The sequence below is a fragment of the Populus alba genome, chromosome 1, assembly GCF_005239225.2.
Source record: "Populus alba chromosome 1, ASM523922v2, whole genome shotgun sequence".
Classification (NCBI taxonomy): Eukaryota; Viridiplantae; Streptophyta; class Magnoliopsida; order Malpighiales; family Salicaceae; genus Populus; species Populus alba.
In genome coordinates, this window is record NC_133284.1 from 51,439,144 (window position 1) to 51,457,469 (window position 18,326).

The 18,326-nt window shown below is 35.0% G+C and overlaps 2 protein-coding genes across 3 annotated transcripts; one reads left to right on the forward strand and one right to left on the reverse strand.

Annotated features, from left to right (window-relative positions):
• Nucleotides 1-226: 226 nt before the first annotated feature.
• LOC118042476 (ubiquitin carboxyl-terminal hydrolase 9) lies at nt 227-9,323 on the forward strand. 2 transcript variants are annotated; one of them, XM_035050162.2, is made up of 14 exons: nt 227-463; nt 548-753; nt 1,985-2,221; nt 3,008-3,155; nt 3,908-3,967; nt 4,082-4,180; nt 4,973-5,365; nt 5,477-5,617; nt 6,130-6,300; nt 6,696-6,953; nt 7,032-7,174; nt 7,560-8,120; nt 8,249-8,519; nt 8,704-9,323. In XM_035050162.2, exons 2-14 carry the CDS (start codon nt 578-580, stop codon nt 8,866-8,868), a joined length of 2,823 nt encoding a protein of 940 aa, XP_034906053.1. In that variant the 5' UTR covers nt 227-463; nt 548-577; the 3' UTR covers nt 8,869-9,323. The 2 variants fall into 2 exon arrangements, with proteins under 2 accessions (XP_034906053.1, XP_034906054.1); XM_035050163.2 differs by having other exon boundaries at nt 4,085-4,180.
• A 3,001-nt stretch (nt 9,324-12,324) lies between these two features.
• Nucleotides 12,325-15,408, reverse strand: LOC118042477 (glucan endo-1,3-beta-glucosidase 11-like). Its single transcript, XM_035050165.2, is given in 5 exon segments — nt 12,325-12,520; nt 12,902-13,107; nt 13,868-14,425; nt 14,427-14,980; nt 15,070-15,408. Coding segments are annotated over 4 exon segments (1,245 nt in total). The 5' UTR covers nt 15,122-15,408; the 3' UTR covers nt 12,325-12,520; nt 12,902-13,026.
• Between the last annotated feature and the right edge of the window lie 2,918 nt (nt 15,409-18,326).

The window sequence follows — 18,326 nt, forward strand, 5'->3', positions numbered from 1 at the left end:
AATTAAAAAAACTTTTAAAAACAAGCATTCATTAATAGCTTCAAGTAGCCATTCAACAAAAAATCTAGGGTTAACATTGAAGAACATTAATCTATGACAACTAGAGTGTAAAAACTATGAATCTATATAGACTAAAATATATTTTACTCGAAATTAGTTAACTAATTATTTCCCCCCCTCTATAAAACGGTTCGTGGCGGCCTCAAGTTATAAAAAGACAGCAAGATGGTTGAAAAGACACCCCCCCCTCTCTCTCTTCAATTTTATCTCTCTAAATTCTTGCTATTCATAAATTCCTCCGTAATCTCTTCATAATAACAAATCAAACCCATAAATCTAGGGTTTCCTTCTCTCTCGAATTTCAAATCCACCCCACCCCCCCAAAAAAAAAAAAAAACAAGAAGAAGAGAAAATTGCAGTCTCTCAAATCCGCTACTGGATCTCAACGAAATTGAATTTCAAAGTACGTAAATTCCAAATCCGAATCCATTTCCTTTTTCTTGAGATGTTAATGATTACTAATCACTGTTTGATTATTGGAATGTAGAGAGTGATTAAGAAGATTAAGAGAGAAATCATGACGATGATTGATTCAAGTTGTTTAATGGAGAATGGAGGAGGAGTAGGAGGAGGAGGAGGAGGAAGTTGTTTGCCGTGTACGCCTGAAGAAGAGAAACAGATCGTTGAGGAGTTGAATCGTGAAGCTGAACGTGATTTGAAAGAAGGGAATTTGTATTTTGTTGTTTCTTCTAGGTAATTTTGAACTTTCTTTTTTTGTATCTTTTGTTGATTTGTTATTAATTCTTATTGGATTTTGAGTTGCATGATTTAATCGTTGTATTTTTTAATTTTGAACTCCAATTTTGTAATCTTTTTCTAGATTTGATTGTAATTCTTAGTGGATTTTGAGCTGCATGATTTAATCTCTGTATTTTTTTAAAATCTGTGGATATCTTATTTTTGTTTGGGTTGGTAACGAATGTGTTCAAGAGATTCTTTGAATAACTGGGTTATCCAAAAAAAAAAAAAACCCTTTTGCAATGATTAATCAGTTCAAGCTACATTTTTGCTTTTTGTATCTGCATGTGTTTATTTTTTTCGAATCATCTTGGTGAGTTAATTATTTTTTTAACTTAATTTCAATGAGATTTGTGCACGTGTTGTGCTTGATAAGTTTCATGGAAATCATGCAGATAATGGTTGGTTAGGCTAATAATACATGTGTTTTTATAGATTCTTTGAATAGAGGGGTTATTCTTTATCCAATGGAGAAGAAACCTTTTTGCAATGATTGCAAAATTTTATGTAAAGATATTGCTTTTATGCTTGACTGGGCAAGCAAGGCATGTATTTTAAGTGAATTTTTGAAAGATTAGGTTAAAATAGAAGCTAAGTTTTTTAATTTTACAATGTCAATCCATTCAGTTATTTTAGGCTAGTTAGGCATGCTAGATATGGTGTGTGTGTTGTGTTGCTTCCTGAAAAGGCACGTTCAATGACTGCAAAATTTACGGAAAGGTACTGCAGTTATGCTTGATTGGGCATGTAAGGCATGTATTTTAAGGGATCTTTTGAATGATTAGGTTAAAATAGAAACTAACTTTATATTTTTACAATGTCAACCCGTTCAGCTATTATTAAGGCTAGTTAGGCATGCTAGATATGGTGTGTGTTGTCTTACTGCCTGAAAGGCATGTGCCGCTGTAATTTAAGTTGGCTGATGTTTTGTGCACGTGTTGAGGTTGATTAATTTTATTGATAATTTTCATTTTTTCATTGTTACTTTTTTACCAAACTTGACTGGTTTAGCTACAATTAGGCTGGTTAGGGAGCCTAAATATGATAAGGGTACATTGTTATTGCCTTAGGGATTTGAGGTATGCTTACCATGATAATGTGATTCTTTTTCACTTCTTAATAATTGAAGTTGTTTTTTCAATTAAGAACTTACATGGTTGTGATTGGGTTTTCTTTTTCTGTTTAGGTGGTTCTTGAAATGGGAGAGATATGTTGGTCAAGGCTTTATTGACAACTTGGATAATGGGAAATCTTTGGAGTCTCAAGATTTGGATGTTGAAAGACCTGGGCCAATTGATAACTCTGATATAATTGAGGGTGGGAGTGTTAATGAGGGTGATGAACTGGAGCTTGTTAGAGCACTGTTGGAAGGAAAGGACTATGTATTAGTTCCTAAGAAAGCTTGGGAGAAGCTTGTCCAGTGGTAAGGAATTTTTCTTATTTATTTTCCTTGTTGAATTGACTGTTTCACTTGCCAAAATAAAAACGGAAATTCATTAATTTGGATGTGATAAAATATGTAGAAAAAAGTGATACTTGGTACATTCCTGGAAGTTATAAACAGCTTGGTAGTAATTGTTGAGTGTTATACAAGTATGCTGACTTGGATTGACTGTTACTGTTGGTGGTTGAATTCCATGTTGGTAAGGTAGGGATCTTGATTCTTGTTATGATTTTATGTGTTATGGTCTTGCTGCCCAATGGCTTAGGCTTTTAGTGACTGAATCAAACATTTGTAGAGTAGGAATTTGATAAGGTCTATGTGTGTTATGATCTTACCACCTGAAGGCTTGGGGTTTGACATTTGGAAATTTGTGATGACTTTATTTTTTAATCCTTTGTTTGCAAAATGTTGTGCTATCTTAGCCTACTTTAATATTTGGTATTGATATTTTTAGCTGCAGGCTCACAGGTGATTTGGAAGTTTGTTCGAAATCATTAATTTTCTAAATCATTGTAGTGAATGTAGACATTGCTTCTTTTCTCTATCTAGTTTATATGGAAACACTCTGCATTAATCTCTTAAGTAACTTAGCGATTGAATTTTGAATGGATGCAGAATCTATGAATGAGCTTAATTGTTTAAAATTTTAACTTGAATCTCTCCCTCCCTCCCTCAATCACACACACACACATGCTCTTTTGGCTGTATTTTGAAACTACTATTTGTCTTTGTGGGCTGATCCTATTTTTTTATTCTTTCTTTTAGGTATAAAGGAGGACCAACATTGCCAAGAAAGATGATCTCTCAGGGTGTTTTTAACCGAAAGCAGTTCAATGTGGAGGTCTATCCACTTCGCCTCAAGTTAATTGACCCCAGAGATGATAGTGAATCAACTATACGGATAAGCAAAAAAGTAATGTCATTTTCTTTTTGCTTTTCCTTATGTTTTTCTTTACCCTGTCATCGCAATATTTAAGATGGTTCTGTTCAACACGTTGCTATTTGCATGAAATATCATTTTTCTCACATATAAAGTTCTTATGTGTTTAATTAATGTTCATTAGATCATGGCTTTGGCTGGGTGAGTCTTCGGCTCATTGGTTTACTAGATTGCCAAATTTCTTATTGTTTAACTTCTCAGATATTACATACTGCAACATCATTGTGATTACCTCATCAATTTTCCATGTATCTACTGTCGCTTTTTGACATCTTCCAATGACAATGAAGTTGGTGCATGTTAACTGTTTAATTGCATCAACTTTGATACAGGGCATATATAATAGGTGCACAAACATGCAGGTAGTGCAAGTTAACACTTGCATTGCATCATAGTGGGGATTCAATTTATTGTTTCTATGCATAGGAGATATTTGAGTGACTCTTGGTTATGTAAGGATCTGACAAGTCTATGGCTTTGAAGGTTATGATATGTTGTTGACTAGAAAAACTGGGTTTATCAAATTTGTATTTTATCTTCCTGAATTTCTGATTATAGATGATCTATTTGTTTGAGTTTTTGTAATATTTGCAGAAATGACTCTGAAAGTGTGGTTTTGCAGTTTTTGAATAATTGATTCAAGGTCCTCTTTATGTTGAACGAAGTCCTTTTATTCAAGTTATCTGTTGTAGACTATCCAGGTTCTAACTTGCTTTCTTTTTCAGGCTTCTCTGCAAGAGCTCTATGAGAGGGTTTGCTCAGATAGAAGAGTAGAGCGTGAAAAGGTTTGTTTTATGTTTTGGTTTTTGCTCTATTTACTTTTACTTCTTTTTGGATGCTGAAGGCCTGGTTCTTTTTTTACCTTTCCCCCTTGATTTTCTGATTCTAATGCATGTTAGCAGGCCTCTATATGGGACTACTTCAATAAGCAAAAGAGTTCACAGTTGAGCGATTCAAACCAAACCTTGGAGGAATTAAACTTGCAGATGGATCAAGAGGTGTGTAGTCTGGTATCATTGTATATATGGTGGATAACTGGTTCCAATTCTAGTGCTCGTTGTTTTTTTGGTTTTATATAACAATAATTTGCAATTTCCCACTATCTTTTTTTTCAAGAAAAAATAAACCTTTTATCATGGCCAGTACCTAATGAGTTTTTATGCTGTCTTATAATTGAAAGTTGAAACACAGACATGCACTTGAGCACACACATGCATCTTTTGAGGAATTATACATTGCACAAAATACTTTAGATCTTGGTAAATGCTTAAGACAGCATGTTAATAATGCTTCTGATTTTCATTCCATCTTTAAATTTTTGGCCACATTGGACTTTTAGTAATTTGATATGACTTTAGTTCTATTTCATAAGAGATTTTAACAGTTCTAGAACTTGACTCACATTCTAACCAGGCTCTAGAAAGTCCAACATAATTACTATGAGAGTCTTAATTCCAAGTTGCAGCTTTCTTAAAGAGACAAGCATTAACTTAAGGAGGGACTCCTTAAGTAAAATTATTTTTGTGTCTAATAACTTCAACTTCTTCTAGGCATTGCCTAAGTGATGTAAAACATCAATGAAGATTACTAATGCGCTATTGGAACAACTTTTCACTGATGATAACTCAACTTGCACAACTTTTGTTAATCTAAATAGACATTTGTAATGCCGTGCATGGATGTGTAATTATTTTGTGATTTAGTGCTTCTTTTTCCTGTGGGATTAGCTTCCCATTGGTCATGGGACTTGATTGATTACCATGGTTGATGCATCCTCTTCTTTTTCACAGATTCTTTTGGAGCTGAAAGAAGATAGTTCTCCTTCTCAATCTGGAAAGGATTCGACAGGGAATGAGTTAGCAGTGGTAACCTTGGAACCTCCAAGGTCCCCCGTGTCGATTGCAGGGGGCCCGGTCATGTCAAATGGTCACTCGAGTAGTTATAGCTTGAACTTACAGCCAGGAAGTGCCTTAAACTCATCATTCGCAGATGTGGACGATGGATTTGGTGCTAGCTCTGTTAGGAGAGTAGAGAAGGGAGGTTTGGCAGGACTGCAGAATATGGGAAATACTTGCTTTATGAATAGTTCTTTGCAATGCTTAGTCCACACACCTCAACTTGTTGAGTATTTCTTGCAAGATTACTCTGAGGAAATCAACACGCAGAATCCATTAGGAATGCATGTAGGTGGCATCGCTTATTTATTGTCATCCGCTGGCTATTCCATTTTGATTTTTTTGAAGGACACCAGATTTAGTCTTACACTATTGCTAACTTATGTTTTAGCTGTGTAGGGTGAACTTGCACTTGCATTTGGTGACTTGTTGAGGAAACTGTGGTCCTCAGGCCGGACTGCCGTTGCACCGCGTGTATTCAAGGGAAAACTAGCACTATTTGCTCCTCAATTCAGTGGTTATAATCAACATGATTCTCAAGTTAGTACTCTGATTTCTACTATCTTTTGTTACTGCAATAATATTAATAGCATAATTCAAATTTCAAATGCTCTGTTTGTTACCGATGAGCTTGTAGGCATAGCTCAGTAGTACTCTTGCAAAAGCAAGAGGAATGAGGTCTCGAGTCTTAATCCCACCTTTCACAAAACTCCAACAAAAGTTGGATCTCTCTCATAAAAAAAGTGCTTTAGTAGCTCCAAATATTTCTGGCCCAAGTGTTTGCATGTCCTTGTGTTTATCAAAACTACGAATGAGAAAAGATTGCATCCTCAATTTTTCTCTCATGCATTCAGAACTCTGGGTTCTTAATTATATGATGTGTTAGCGACCTGTACAATAATTTAGACACATGGACAGGTGATGACTTGACATGTGATGGGCTGTGCCTTGGCACTTGATTTTTTTGTTTTTTAATTGTTAATTCTCATTGTCTTGAATGATAGGTGATATTTCACAATTTCCATTGTCGATGGAATCCTTTCTTTTTTTAGGAACTTCTTGCTTTTTTGCTGGATGGGCTGCATGAAGATTTGAATCGTGTCAAGCAGAAGCCTTACATTGAAATGAAGGATTGGAGTGGTGAACCAGACGAGGAAATTGCAGACGAGTGCTGGAGAAATCACAAGGCTCGGAATGACTCAGTTATTGTGGATGTTTGCCAAGTAAGGAAGTGTTATATTTTCGTCTGTTTCTATGGTTGCATAATAAGTGTCAATAGAATTTTCATAAATGAACTCATTTTGTAATATCCCCAACTAGTTTGGGACTGAGTCTTGGTTGTTGTTGAGCTCTTTTTATAACATCTAATTATGAGGTCCTCATCACACAATGATCTTAGTTACTTAAACCTGTTTAAGAATGCAATTCATTTCTTATGAATATTTAATATCATTTAGTTTTCTACTTGTTTCCTTGAATTAGTGATGAGAAATTGGCCCATAATATTGTTTTTTAAATGTAACTCAGTTTTACATCTCAAAGTTTAGCTCTCAAAATCTAGTATGGATTATTGTTTTCAGTCGCTGACCTTTTGGCTATGTTGGAAAATAATTCTCAGGGTCAATATAAGTCAACGCTGGTTTGCCCAATTTGCAGCAAAATTTCAATTACTTTTGACCCCTTCATGTATTTGTCGTTGCCACTGCCTTCAACTGTCACTCGGTCAATGACTGTAACAGTGTTTTATGGTGATGGAAGTGGCCTTCCAATGCCGTACACCATTTCAGTGCTAAAACATGGTAATTGTAGAGATCTTAGCCAGGCACTGGGAACTGCATGCTGTTTGAAAGGTGGAGAAAGCCTTCTGCTGGCAGAAGTAAGAAGTTTTCTCTTTAACTTCATTCTTTCTAGTTACACTGTTAAGTGGCTAAAGTGTCAGACCTTTTCGTATCAGGTATTTGATCACAAGATTTATCGTCTGCTGGAAAATCCTTTTGAACCATTGGTCTCTATAAAGGATGAAGATCGAATTGTGGCCTATCGATTTTCTGGAAAGGGAACAGGAAGAAGGAAATTGGAAATTATTCATCGGGATAAGTGAGTTACATCCTCAGAGGCTGTTTGGTTTTTTTAATGGAGAACTGATAAATAATTGTTGTTACTTGTTAGTAGTTGTGCCACAGGATTAGTCATGAATATTTTTTGTTGCAATGATCGTGATCATTCATATTCCAAGTGGCTGTCCATAATGTGTTGCACATCATCACCGATAAATAATTGCAGGCAAATAATGTCTTAAATTATGGTTTTGGACTAGTAAGGATGTGTTCTTCCCAGTGGGGAATGGGTCCAACAGTGGGTAGACAGGGGTAGAAGCTGGATGCTTTTCTTGGCCGTTGTTTATTTATGTTTCTCTCTATTTCTTCTCATTATTCATTTCTTTCACTTCTTTGAAATGAAGTTTTATGCACTGGTTTCACAGGTCCACTCTGGAATTACTGAAGGGAAATGTTGGGAAATCTTTTGGCACACCGCTGATAACTTACATGGATGATGACTCACTAACTGGAGCTGATATCTATTTAGCTGCTTGTAAACTTCTCTCACCTTTGAAAAGAGCATGTTCCCCTACTATGGCTCATACTGGCAAGGAGAATGGTTCGCTTTCAGAGGCTAATGCTGAAACATCAAGTAGCTGCAATGGTCAATGTGAACCTAGAGACCAATCCATGGGTGACACAGAACTAGAGGACACATCTAGCCGGGAATTATCATTCCAGCTCTTTTTGACTGATGATCGGTATTCAAGCTGCAAGCCAATCTTTAAGGATTCTGTCATAAACTCTGGAAATCAAATAAAGGTTGTCTTTGAGTGGACTGAGAAAGAACAGAAATTATACGATTCCAGCTATCTGAAGGATCTCCCTGAGGTTTATCACAAGACTGGGTATACAGCAAAGAAAACCCGACAGGAAGCTGTCTCTTTATTTTCATGCCTGGAGGCATTCTTGACAGAAGAGCCTCTTGGGCCTGATGACATGTGGTATGATGGTTCTTTAAAAAAAAAAACGACTCTGTTCTTACATTTCCTGTGAGAATATTCTTTGGATACCCGGCGAATGCACTTCACATTTAACTATATTTGTGACAATGCACTTTATTTTGGTGCAGGTATTGTCCTAGCTGTAAAGAACACAGACAAGCTACCAAGAAACTTGACTTGTGGATGTTGCCAGATATTCTTGTTTTTCACTTGAAACGGTTCTCATACAGCAGATACCTGAAGAACAAACTGGATACTTTTGTGGATTTCCCTATTCACAATCTTGATTTGAGTAAATATGTTAAAAAGAAGGATGGGCATTCTTTCACGTACGAGCTATTTGCCATCAGCAACCATTATGGTGGTCTAGGTGGAGGGCACTATACTGCATTTGCCAAGGTAAATGAAGACTCGGGGTGCAGCAGTTGCCCCCTAGTCCAGTCATCTTAGACCCTATCAAACTACTCTAGGATTTTATATAATACCCAGACGGCCCATCATCATAATCATATCATGTCTGTGATGAATTTTCAGACACTGATTTTCTCCGAGTTCTTAAGTTTTTTGTTCACCTACTGTGCAGTTGATTGATGAGAATAGATGGTACAGTTTCGACGATAGCCGAGTTTCTCCAGTTAACGAAGATGACATCAAGACATCAGCGGCTTATGTCTTGTTCTACCAAAGAGTCAGGACTGAATCAAAGGCCGAATCGGGAGAGACATCACAAGTTCAAGCAGGTTCGTAAAATGCTCTGTGGTCTCTCTGGGGTGTGGATCATATTGTTCCATACCACATTGGCCAGCTTCATGGGACATAATGCCGCCTAGCAATCCTGCAAGCTACCATTAGAGGAAGCTCTACTCATGGATTGCCTTGAAGGAAAAGAATTTGCAAAACGTAGCAGGCAGTTAGTTTACCATATTTTTTTAATTCTTGGGGAGAGATTTTGGCTCTCTTTTAGGCAGCTTATTGATCCTCTTATCAATATTAGTCGGTCGTAGCCGTTTTTTCTTGCCTCTTTGCATTACACCCAGACTTCCCCTAGTTATTGGATTACAAAACGAGAAGACTCACCGTGCCTTTTGGTTTCTATCGACGTGGCATAAAACAATCACCGGTGTAGATTCACAGTGCTGTAAAATGAGATCAAGGGCATTGAATCTGAAATAAGAATTCCCTCGTTGATTTTTCGTTCTTAAACAGTACGAGTTGGATGCGTGTTACGCAGCAGCGGGTTTATTTTTTATTTTTATAAAAATTTATAATATAAAAAATAATATATTTTTTAATATCAATAATAATTGTTCTTTCAAATTTATTCATTATTTTATTAATAATATTAATTATAATAAAAATAATAATATTTATAACACAAATAATATTATTTTTTTATCTAAATATTTATAATATAAATAATTATACTAAGAATTTCAAGGATGATTACAACACTAATATTTTTTATATTAATACTTTGAGTTGTAATAAAAATAATAATATCTATAATACATAAATTAATTTTTACTTGAATACTTTGAATTATAAGAGAAAAAAAATAATATTTATAATTTACATTATTATATTAACATGTGGGTGGCCACGGACGCGTTCAGACCCAACTTGAAGGTGAACATAGACGCGGCCAGCCCAACTTGGGGTTGGGCGTGGACATGTTCAGATCTAACTTGGGTGTGGGCATGGCTGTGTGCCCCAACTTGGACGTGGATGTGTTTACGCCTAACTTCGGGTTGCGCGTGCATGCGTCCAACCCCAACTTGAGTTTGGGAGTAGACACGTCTAGGCTCAATTTCGGGTTGGGTGTATACGTACCTAGACTTCTTAATTATAATAAAAATAAAAATAATTATAACACAAATACTACTATTTTTAATAATAATAATTATAATAATTTTAATATTAATACTTCTAATCATAATAAAAATAAAGATCATTATAACACAAATAATACTCTTTGTAATATTATTACTCTTAATCATAAGAAAAATAAAAATAATATTTTTAATATTAATACTTTTAATCATAATAAAAATAAAAATAATTATAACACAAATATTTTTTTAATATTAATAATAATATTTTTTTAAAAATTTAATAATAATAATAATAATAATAATAATAATAATAGAAAATGATATTATTTTTAATATTCATACTATTAATTATAATAAAAATAATTATATTTATAACATAAATAATTATATTAAGAATTTCAAGGATGATAACAACACAAATAATAATATTTTTTATATCAATACTTCAAGTTATAATAAAAATAATAATATTTATAACACAAATAATATATTTTTAATATGAACACTTTGAATAATAATTTCAAGGACCCAACTTGGGGTTGGGAACGAACGCATCCAGACCCAACTTGAGGTTGTCATAGGCAATCAAGCCTTTTGCCAAGACTCAAGCGCCAGGTGGCGCTTGGGTTTGCCCCTCGCATTGGAGCCGCCCAAGTATCAGGTGTCGCTCAAGTGTCCCCAAGCATCATGTGGCGCATGAGTTATGGCAAAGGGCTTGATTATCTTTGGTCTGAGGCAAGACCTGATTGTTTTGGGTTCGGTGTCATATATACTCAGCTCAACGGGTCTGGCGTAAACACCATTCTATTAGGTCTTGATGAAATATTTTAATTTTTATTATAATTAAAATAATTAAAATATAAAATAGTTTTATTTGTATAATGAATAGTATTTGTGTTAAAAAATATTATTATTGTTATTAAAATTTAAAATATTCATAAATATTATTTGTGCTGTAAATATTATTATTTTATTTATAATTAATAGTATCAATACTAAAATATTATTAGTTGTGGTATAAATAATACTATTTTTATTATAAATAATATTATTATAATAATAATGGGAAGCGCCATGTGGCATTTGGTCTGCCCTTGCACCATGTGGTGGTTGGGCTGCCATAGCCAATTGGGCCTTTTTTCGAAGATCCCTGCACTAGGTGGTGTTGGGGTCTGCCCCTTGCAATGGAGTCGCCCAAGCGTTAAGTGGCACTCGGGTTTTTCCCAGCGCAACGAGGCACTAGGGTTGTCATAGCCAATCAGGCCTTTGTCAAGACCCAAGAACCAGGTGGCGCTGGGATTTGCCCTGTGTACTTGAGCTGCCCAAGCACTAGGTGACGCTTAGGTTTGCCTTGCGCAATGGTAGGGTCGCCCATGCGCCATATGGTCCTCAGTTTGCCCCGTGCAAGGCCGGTCAGCCGCAGTGCCAGCTAGCGCGCCAAGTGTCCACTTCCCATGGCATGCAACTCCATCTAAATTTATGCTAATAATTTTCTCTCCAACCATCCCTTTAATGCCAAATTCACCCCAGCAAAAAAAACAACTCAATCCCTCCTCCACTACCATTGCAACTCTTTGTGTTTGTTGAGCTGTCATTACACTGCTCCAATCCACATTGTTTAATATTTATGTAAACAGTAACAAGGGCACTAAGCCTTTATCAAGATCCAAGAACCAGATGGCGTCGAGATCTACCATGTGTACTTGAGCCGCTCAAGCGCCAGGTGGTGCTCAGGTTTGCCTTGCGCAAGGGCAAGGTCGCCCATGCACCATGTGGTCCTTGGTTTGCCCCGCGTAAGGGCCGGTCAGCAGCAGCGCCAGCTGTCCTTGCATGGGCAACGCTAGCGCCAAGTGTCCGCTTCCCATGGCCTGCAACCCCATCTAAATTTATACTGATAATTTTCTCCCCAACCGTCCTTTTAATACAAAATTCACCCCAACAAAAAAGACAATCTCATCCCTCCCCCTCTACCATTGTAACTCTTTGTGTCAAGTGTTGGGTTGTTATTACACTGCTTCAATCTACAATACTTAATATTTATGTAAACAGTAACAAGGATACTAAGCCCTTTTAGTATATTACAAAATTATCATATAATTTTTTTTTTAACCTTCAAAAGACCTTAAATATCTGCCTTATGGGATCCAAATCTGATTGATTATGCTGTCATTATCGTGCGTTGTGGGTGTCATCAGCTAGTAACAGGAACATGAAGAAGAGCATTGCTGACCATTTCTCTTCACTATTATAGCACAGATTGATCTAGGAAACCTAGGATCCGATCGAATAAGAGATTGATCCACTTGGTTTTTTTTGTTAGGTTTTTAATGATCTTACGACATCAAGAATATTTTAGGAATAAAAAGATGATCTTCTAGGCATAAAAAATTTAATAAATACTCATTTCACACACTAAATAAAGGAGATGGAATACAACTACAGCAAATTAATCATCAGTAGTCTATCTGAAGCAACAAATGCAGTCCACTCTTTCTCTCTCCCTGATCTACCAAACTCCATCAGCAAACCTAGCAAACTAAAATTAATGAGGCATGGAAACATCATCCCCTGTAAAAGAGAAAAGCAAAAAGTTAAAAATGAAAAATTCGTTGCCTACTAAAAAGAGTAGAAAGTAACCCTAATTATCAGCAACACCTATGAGCTAGCTCACCCTCCAACAAATGCAACGACGATCAATAAAAAAAAAAGTTGGTGAAGGACCCATGCAATGGCCCATGGGAAATTTCTACCAGCAATTGTGGCAGTAATAGCTAAAGAAAATATCAATAAAAGTGGGTAGCGAGGGCCCAGCTGAGGAGCTATTAGGGCTCATTGGGAATGGAATTTATCCCAACAAGATTAGCACTCTGTGCGCTCGTGGTAGTCAACTAATGATAAAGAATGATGCTTTGCATTTTGCAGTGTACAAGCAAAGGAACAGAACTTCACCTTTCCCTAGCTACGAAGTTGCCTCTTATTCTCTCCAAATCCCTGCTTTCCATCCATTTTTGCTTTAACGGCTGATTCTTTTTTTTTTTTTTTTTTTACCAAGGGCTTGGAAAGCAAAGCACGATTCAAAATGCTAGTCTAAAGGCCAAGCAGCTCCACAACAGCAATGGAAACAGTAGCTGGCCTATGCAACTGCTCCATCTTCCCTGCAAGAAAAGACAACAGCAAGATGCTAATCAATGAGTTGACACTCTTTATGGAAAACACTAAAACAATCTTATAGTGGATATATCAATAGTCTCTTAGTTTCTGGAATTACGTTTGTTGGCCATCACAGCTAGTTCACAACATGATTGTTTAACTTATAGTAGATCCAGACATGAACAAATCGAAAGTAATTGGATTGAATGGCTTGCTAACATTTCATATCAAGATGTCAGAACCAGTTTGTGCATCTGTACTGTGCGTGTTCTTATTCATGTGCCTAGCATGCAAGAAGGGCGCCCAATCCGAATGCTTCAATTGCAACTAACGCCAAAAAACCTGCTCTAAGCATGTGAAAGTTGCTGAAGCTATCTACAGCATATTTCTCATCTAATCTACACCATGTGAGCCGACACGGTTTTCAACCGTTGTCACCATCGGTGCTTAATTCACGCTGGCTTCAGATTAGACTCCGGTCCTAATCAATGACAACCTAATAGATAACAAAACTTAACTACTAGGGCTACTTGTATAATAAAGGACTTTGCTAGCCAAATTAATTCTAATAAACTACCTTATCATTGATTAAATGAAAACAGCAGTAACCAATCATATTGAACCACACTTCATCATTCTATCTTCACGCGTTAATCATACCATGCCACAAACGACAACACTTTCCCAAGTTAGGTACACAAAACAACAACAACAACAACAACAACAACAACAAAAGAACCGAAAGTAAAAGCACCAGAACATTACCTTTACAGCAGCAGAAATTGACAAATACCCAGTTGAAGTACTCTCCGGCGACCGTGGTGCAGGAGTGGTGGTGGTGGTGGCGGCAGTGGTGGGGGTGGAGTTAGTGCTAATAGCATCAGTTCCATTAATTCCAAGCAAATAAGCTGGCGATCCATCAGGCTTAAACAACCCATAATTCCTCTCAGAAGTTGGTCCAGGCTTCATGTTTTCATTAAACAAAGCAAAAACATAAATGTTCAAATCTGTATTAGGCCTCATTGGAGTTCCCTTCCTTTGACAAATTGTCTTAAACAAGTTCCCGTTATATTTCTTAGCATTTTCGAGGGTTGCTCCTACTTCATCTTCATCACCTTTTGATGGCCAGCCAGTTTCTGATATGTGAACTGGCACCTTACTGTATCCTAAACTTGCTAATGCAGAATACACAGCATCAATTTGAGCAAACAGCATATTATCATAATGGAAGTTGCTTTTCGGATCAACAACCCCTTGATTTGGCTGAAACAACACAAAATCTAAAGAAACTTGTTTGGGGTTAGACTTGAATGCGAAAAAAGGGATACGCATTGATTAAAAATGGTGAATTAGTCTTGGCATGGAAATTCAATATGGGGGTGATGCTCCCCACTAGATCTTTTCGAAAAGATCCAGCTGAAGGTGGAAATGACACTTCTAGAACTGCCAAAGAATGAGCAGTAGTAACCGAGACTTGCTTATCAAGTCCCAAATTCACTAAAGCTGTCTGAATGCCTTGCATTGCAGGAAGGAGATTGTCTGTTAGACTTGTGTCATTAAAGGTTAGGATTTCATTACCAATTGTGATGCAAGTGATTTTTGTAGCTGGTAAATAAGCTTGAACATTCGCTTTTACCCAAGCTTGTGCTTTATCTGGATCTCTCATCTTTGACAAATACTCATTTCCAAGACCAACTATGAATTCCACCCCTGTATTAGCAAATGCTTTAAGCACTCTTGGATCTGCATCGTAAAGTTTCACTTTTGTTGCCCCAATTGATTTCACTAAAGGGATTACATTGTCTGGTGTTGGAAGGTTGTTTGCAATCTGACCATAATTTATCCCAATAGAACCCACCATGACAGGAAACACAAAACCTGCATATAAAAAAGCAAGCTTTAGTTCTCATTTCAAAAACAAGAAGGCATTGAAACCTTTAAGAAACATGGGATCTAAGAGAAAGTACCTGAAATGGAAAGGATGAGTGAAACATGGTAGTAGAATCTACTGTGCTCCATACTTCGCCAGAGTGGTCGAGTGAGCTCAAAAGGGCTTGAAATCCTGATGCAAGAAGCTAGTTCAAAACTGTTTTTTGAGGGCAAACCACAAAAATATCTAGAGATTTTAGTCCTAATCAGCGAGTGAAAGAGACAGAGGTTAGGGTGGCACGCAACCGTGAAAGCAATGGGCTTGGTGAGTCAGGGATGGCCGAAAGATTGGACCTTTAGCTCTTGGTTTTTTGTGTGGAGAGTGAGTGTGCAACCCTGGCTTACGATTGCGAGACAGTGGTGGTCCTGGTGGAGTTAACGTCCAAGTAGCTTGTTATATAGTGGGCAATTTAGGGGCGACGATAAATGTTAAGGATTTTGTCCTTGAAGGGCAAAAAATCAAAGAGGAAGCCACAAATTAGTTATATAGTTTTCTATTCTTAAAAATGTATTTATTTTAATAAAATTTTAAACTAATATTTTTTTGTATTTTTTAAATAATTTTAATATACTAATATAGAAAATCTAAAAAAAAATATTTTTAATACATTTTCAAGTATAAAAAATATTATATATCACAATATCAAACAATCACATGATATAATTCCCAACCTTTAAAAGATTCTTTAATCAGATTCTTGTTTTATTGTAATAAATATGTGTATTAGACCCTTGAAGTCTTAGTGTGAATGATAAATGAGTAATTAGATTCTTGTTTTATTGTATAAATATGTGCATTGCAACCTTGAAGTCTTGGTTTGAATGATAAATGAGTAAGGTTTAGCCTAGATGATAAATGGATATATTCTTCGTATTATCATATAAGTTTGAATTTAGATTTTGTTTGGTTTTGTTTATCAACCAATTTTTTTTTTATAAAAAAAAGTTGAAAAAACATTATTTTTTAATATTTTCAACATGTTCTTTTATTTTTATCTACAAAGACAAGTTGATAAACAAAATACCAAACTAATTCTTAAAAAAAATCATTAAAAAATTTTTTTTATATAAAATTCATATCTCCATTAACAATACTCTAAAAGGTGGGGAAAGCCATCTCTCAGCTGCACCGCAAAGCATAGCTTTCTGGTCGGTTTGAGATAGCACTCATCGCAAAACTGTTTATCCGCTATATGAAAGAAGATTCATTTGTCTATAGCTTTCCCCACACCTTTTATTTTTATTATACTAATATTTTTTTTTGACATGTTTGTTTTTTTTTTCTTTTTCATGATTGACTTTTTTTTTTAAAAATATATATATATATATATTTTATATATATATATATTAAAATTATTTTTTGCTGATTTTTTTCTTAAAAAAAAATTTAAAAAAACAAGGTTGATAAGCAAAATACCTAACTAATTCTTAAAAAAAAATCATAAAAATTATTTTTTTATAAATTAATATCTTCATAAAAACTAAAGGTTGAACATGTTAGGTTTTACTACAATCACTCAAATTTTGTTTAAAGCACACTTGCAACATGTCTAATTTCATAAAAAGCCATTTTTTAGCCTTGCTATACTAGTTTAAATGTTAATAATTTGCTTAGGACTCAACAGGGGAATAATTTTCTCAATGTGCGAAAATTGATTTGAGGATATTTTTACAGTTAATATCCAAAATATATACTTTTCTTTTAGAAATAAAAATATGTACTTTGGATGAACAACTCCAGCATAGATTGATAAGGCCGATTCACGCAAATGGTTGTTCAACTCAACATTTTAAAATAATATGTATTTTAAATTACCAAATAATAAAACTTTGATTCAATTAAAAAATATCCAATTTTAAATTGTAACACAAACAAAGATGAAAGTTTTGTTTAGTATAATTATTGGGTTTAAGAAAAGTCGCACTCACTTTTGTATGAGGAGCCCTATTGAAATCATTAAAGTTCTGGAGATGCAATTGAGAGAGTTGTAGTACCTAATTGATGATAGGAAGATATTCCGGGGACTAGTTTGATGTTTGTCCAAAACCAAATAGAGATGAGCAAAAAAGCTGAAACACCTATTAAATAGAGAAAACTAAAAAAAAAATTCAAAAAACTGATTTGAGAAAAAAAAAAAATAAAATTAAACCGATAAAAATATTTTAAAAAAACTGACCAGTTCAATTTTGATTGTTATAAACCTGCAAACTGAAAAAACAAAACCGAACCCAAATTAATAAAAAAAAACCAAAAAAACCGAGTCAAACCAAAAACCTTGAGCCAAACAAAAACAAACCCATTAAAAATTACAAAAAATAAACCCAAAATAATAATATAGTTTTTAGTTTTTAATATAAAATAACCGAACTAAACCAAAACTAAACCGAACAGAATCAAAACAAGTTGGTTGAGTTTTGATTTTTATTCTAAAATAACTGAACTGAACTGAAATTGATCGATTTAAACTGATTTATATTTTTTAAAAAAATTATTTTAGTTATTTTTTAAATAAAAATCAAACCAAACTAAAAATTTTCACCTAAAACCAAGGGAATAATACACTGTGTATGACAAAATGATTTGATAGATACTGTGAAGGAAGGAAGGAAGGGAGGGTGTGGGTCCAAAGAGTGCTTGACCGACAGGCCTCACATGCATAACATTCTGAAATGGCGAGTCTTTTTCAGCTAAAACAAATAGCTTTTTCTCCATTTTCCTTGGCTTGTTTTTGTTCTTCCCAAAGAGCAAAGAACACAGAAAGGAGAGGAAGGATGGAAGAAGATAACATGGCTGGCAAAGCAAAGCAAATGGAAAGTATTCTTTAGTGCCTTTCGGTTACTGACTGGATCTTTCCTATTCTTCTATTCCTCGGTAACATGTTGCCTACCCATACCCATGTCCATTGTTGTTGGATATTGCTCGGGAATTGTAAGGTTTGTGGGGATTATCACGTGGATCGGGGCTTTTTATTTTATCTCAAATGAAGTTGTTTCGGTTCTTATTTTTATGATCTTTTAAAATTGATTCAGTCGAGTCTTTTCTAGATTTCATCGAGTTAATTAAATCATAAATTAGCTTGTTAAATAATTAAAATTTAATAGAGTGAGTATTCAAAATGATTCGAATTGAAATATGATTAAGATCATACTCTAAGCTAACAAACATAGTTAAATTGGGTTTAATAACTGTACTTATATCATGCTATTATTGATTGTTTCAAGAGATGTTATTTTATATTTAAATTCTTGATTTTATGATAGGTTTTATTGGAAAAGTGACTCTAAGTAAAATCTA

Excerpts from the sequence above, each read along its gene's own strand:
- LOC118042476 (XM_035050162.2), top strand. The coding sequence starts at position 578 with ATGACGATGATTGATTCAAGTTGTTTAATGGAGAATGGAGGAGGAGTA. Across the intron at positions 5,366-5,476 it reads AGAATCCATTAGGAATGCAT|GGTGAACTTGCACTTGCATT; the intron begins GTAGGTGGCATC and ends TTAGCTGTGTAG. Across the intron at positions 6,954-7,031 it reads AAAGCCTTCTGCTGGCAGAA|GTATTTGATCACAAGATTTA; the intron begins GTAAGAAGTTTT and ends TTTTCGTATCAG.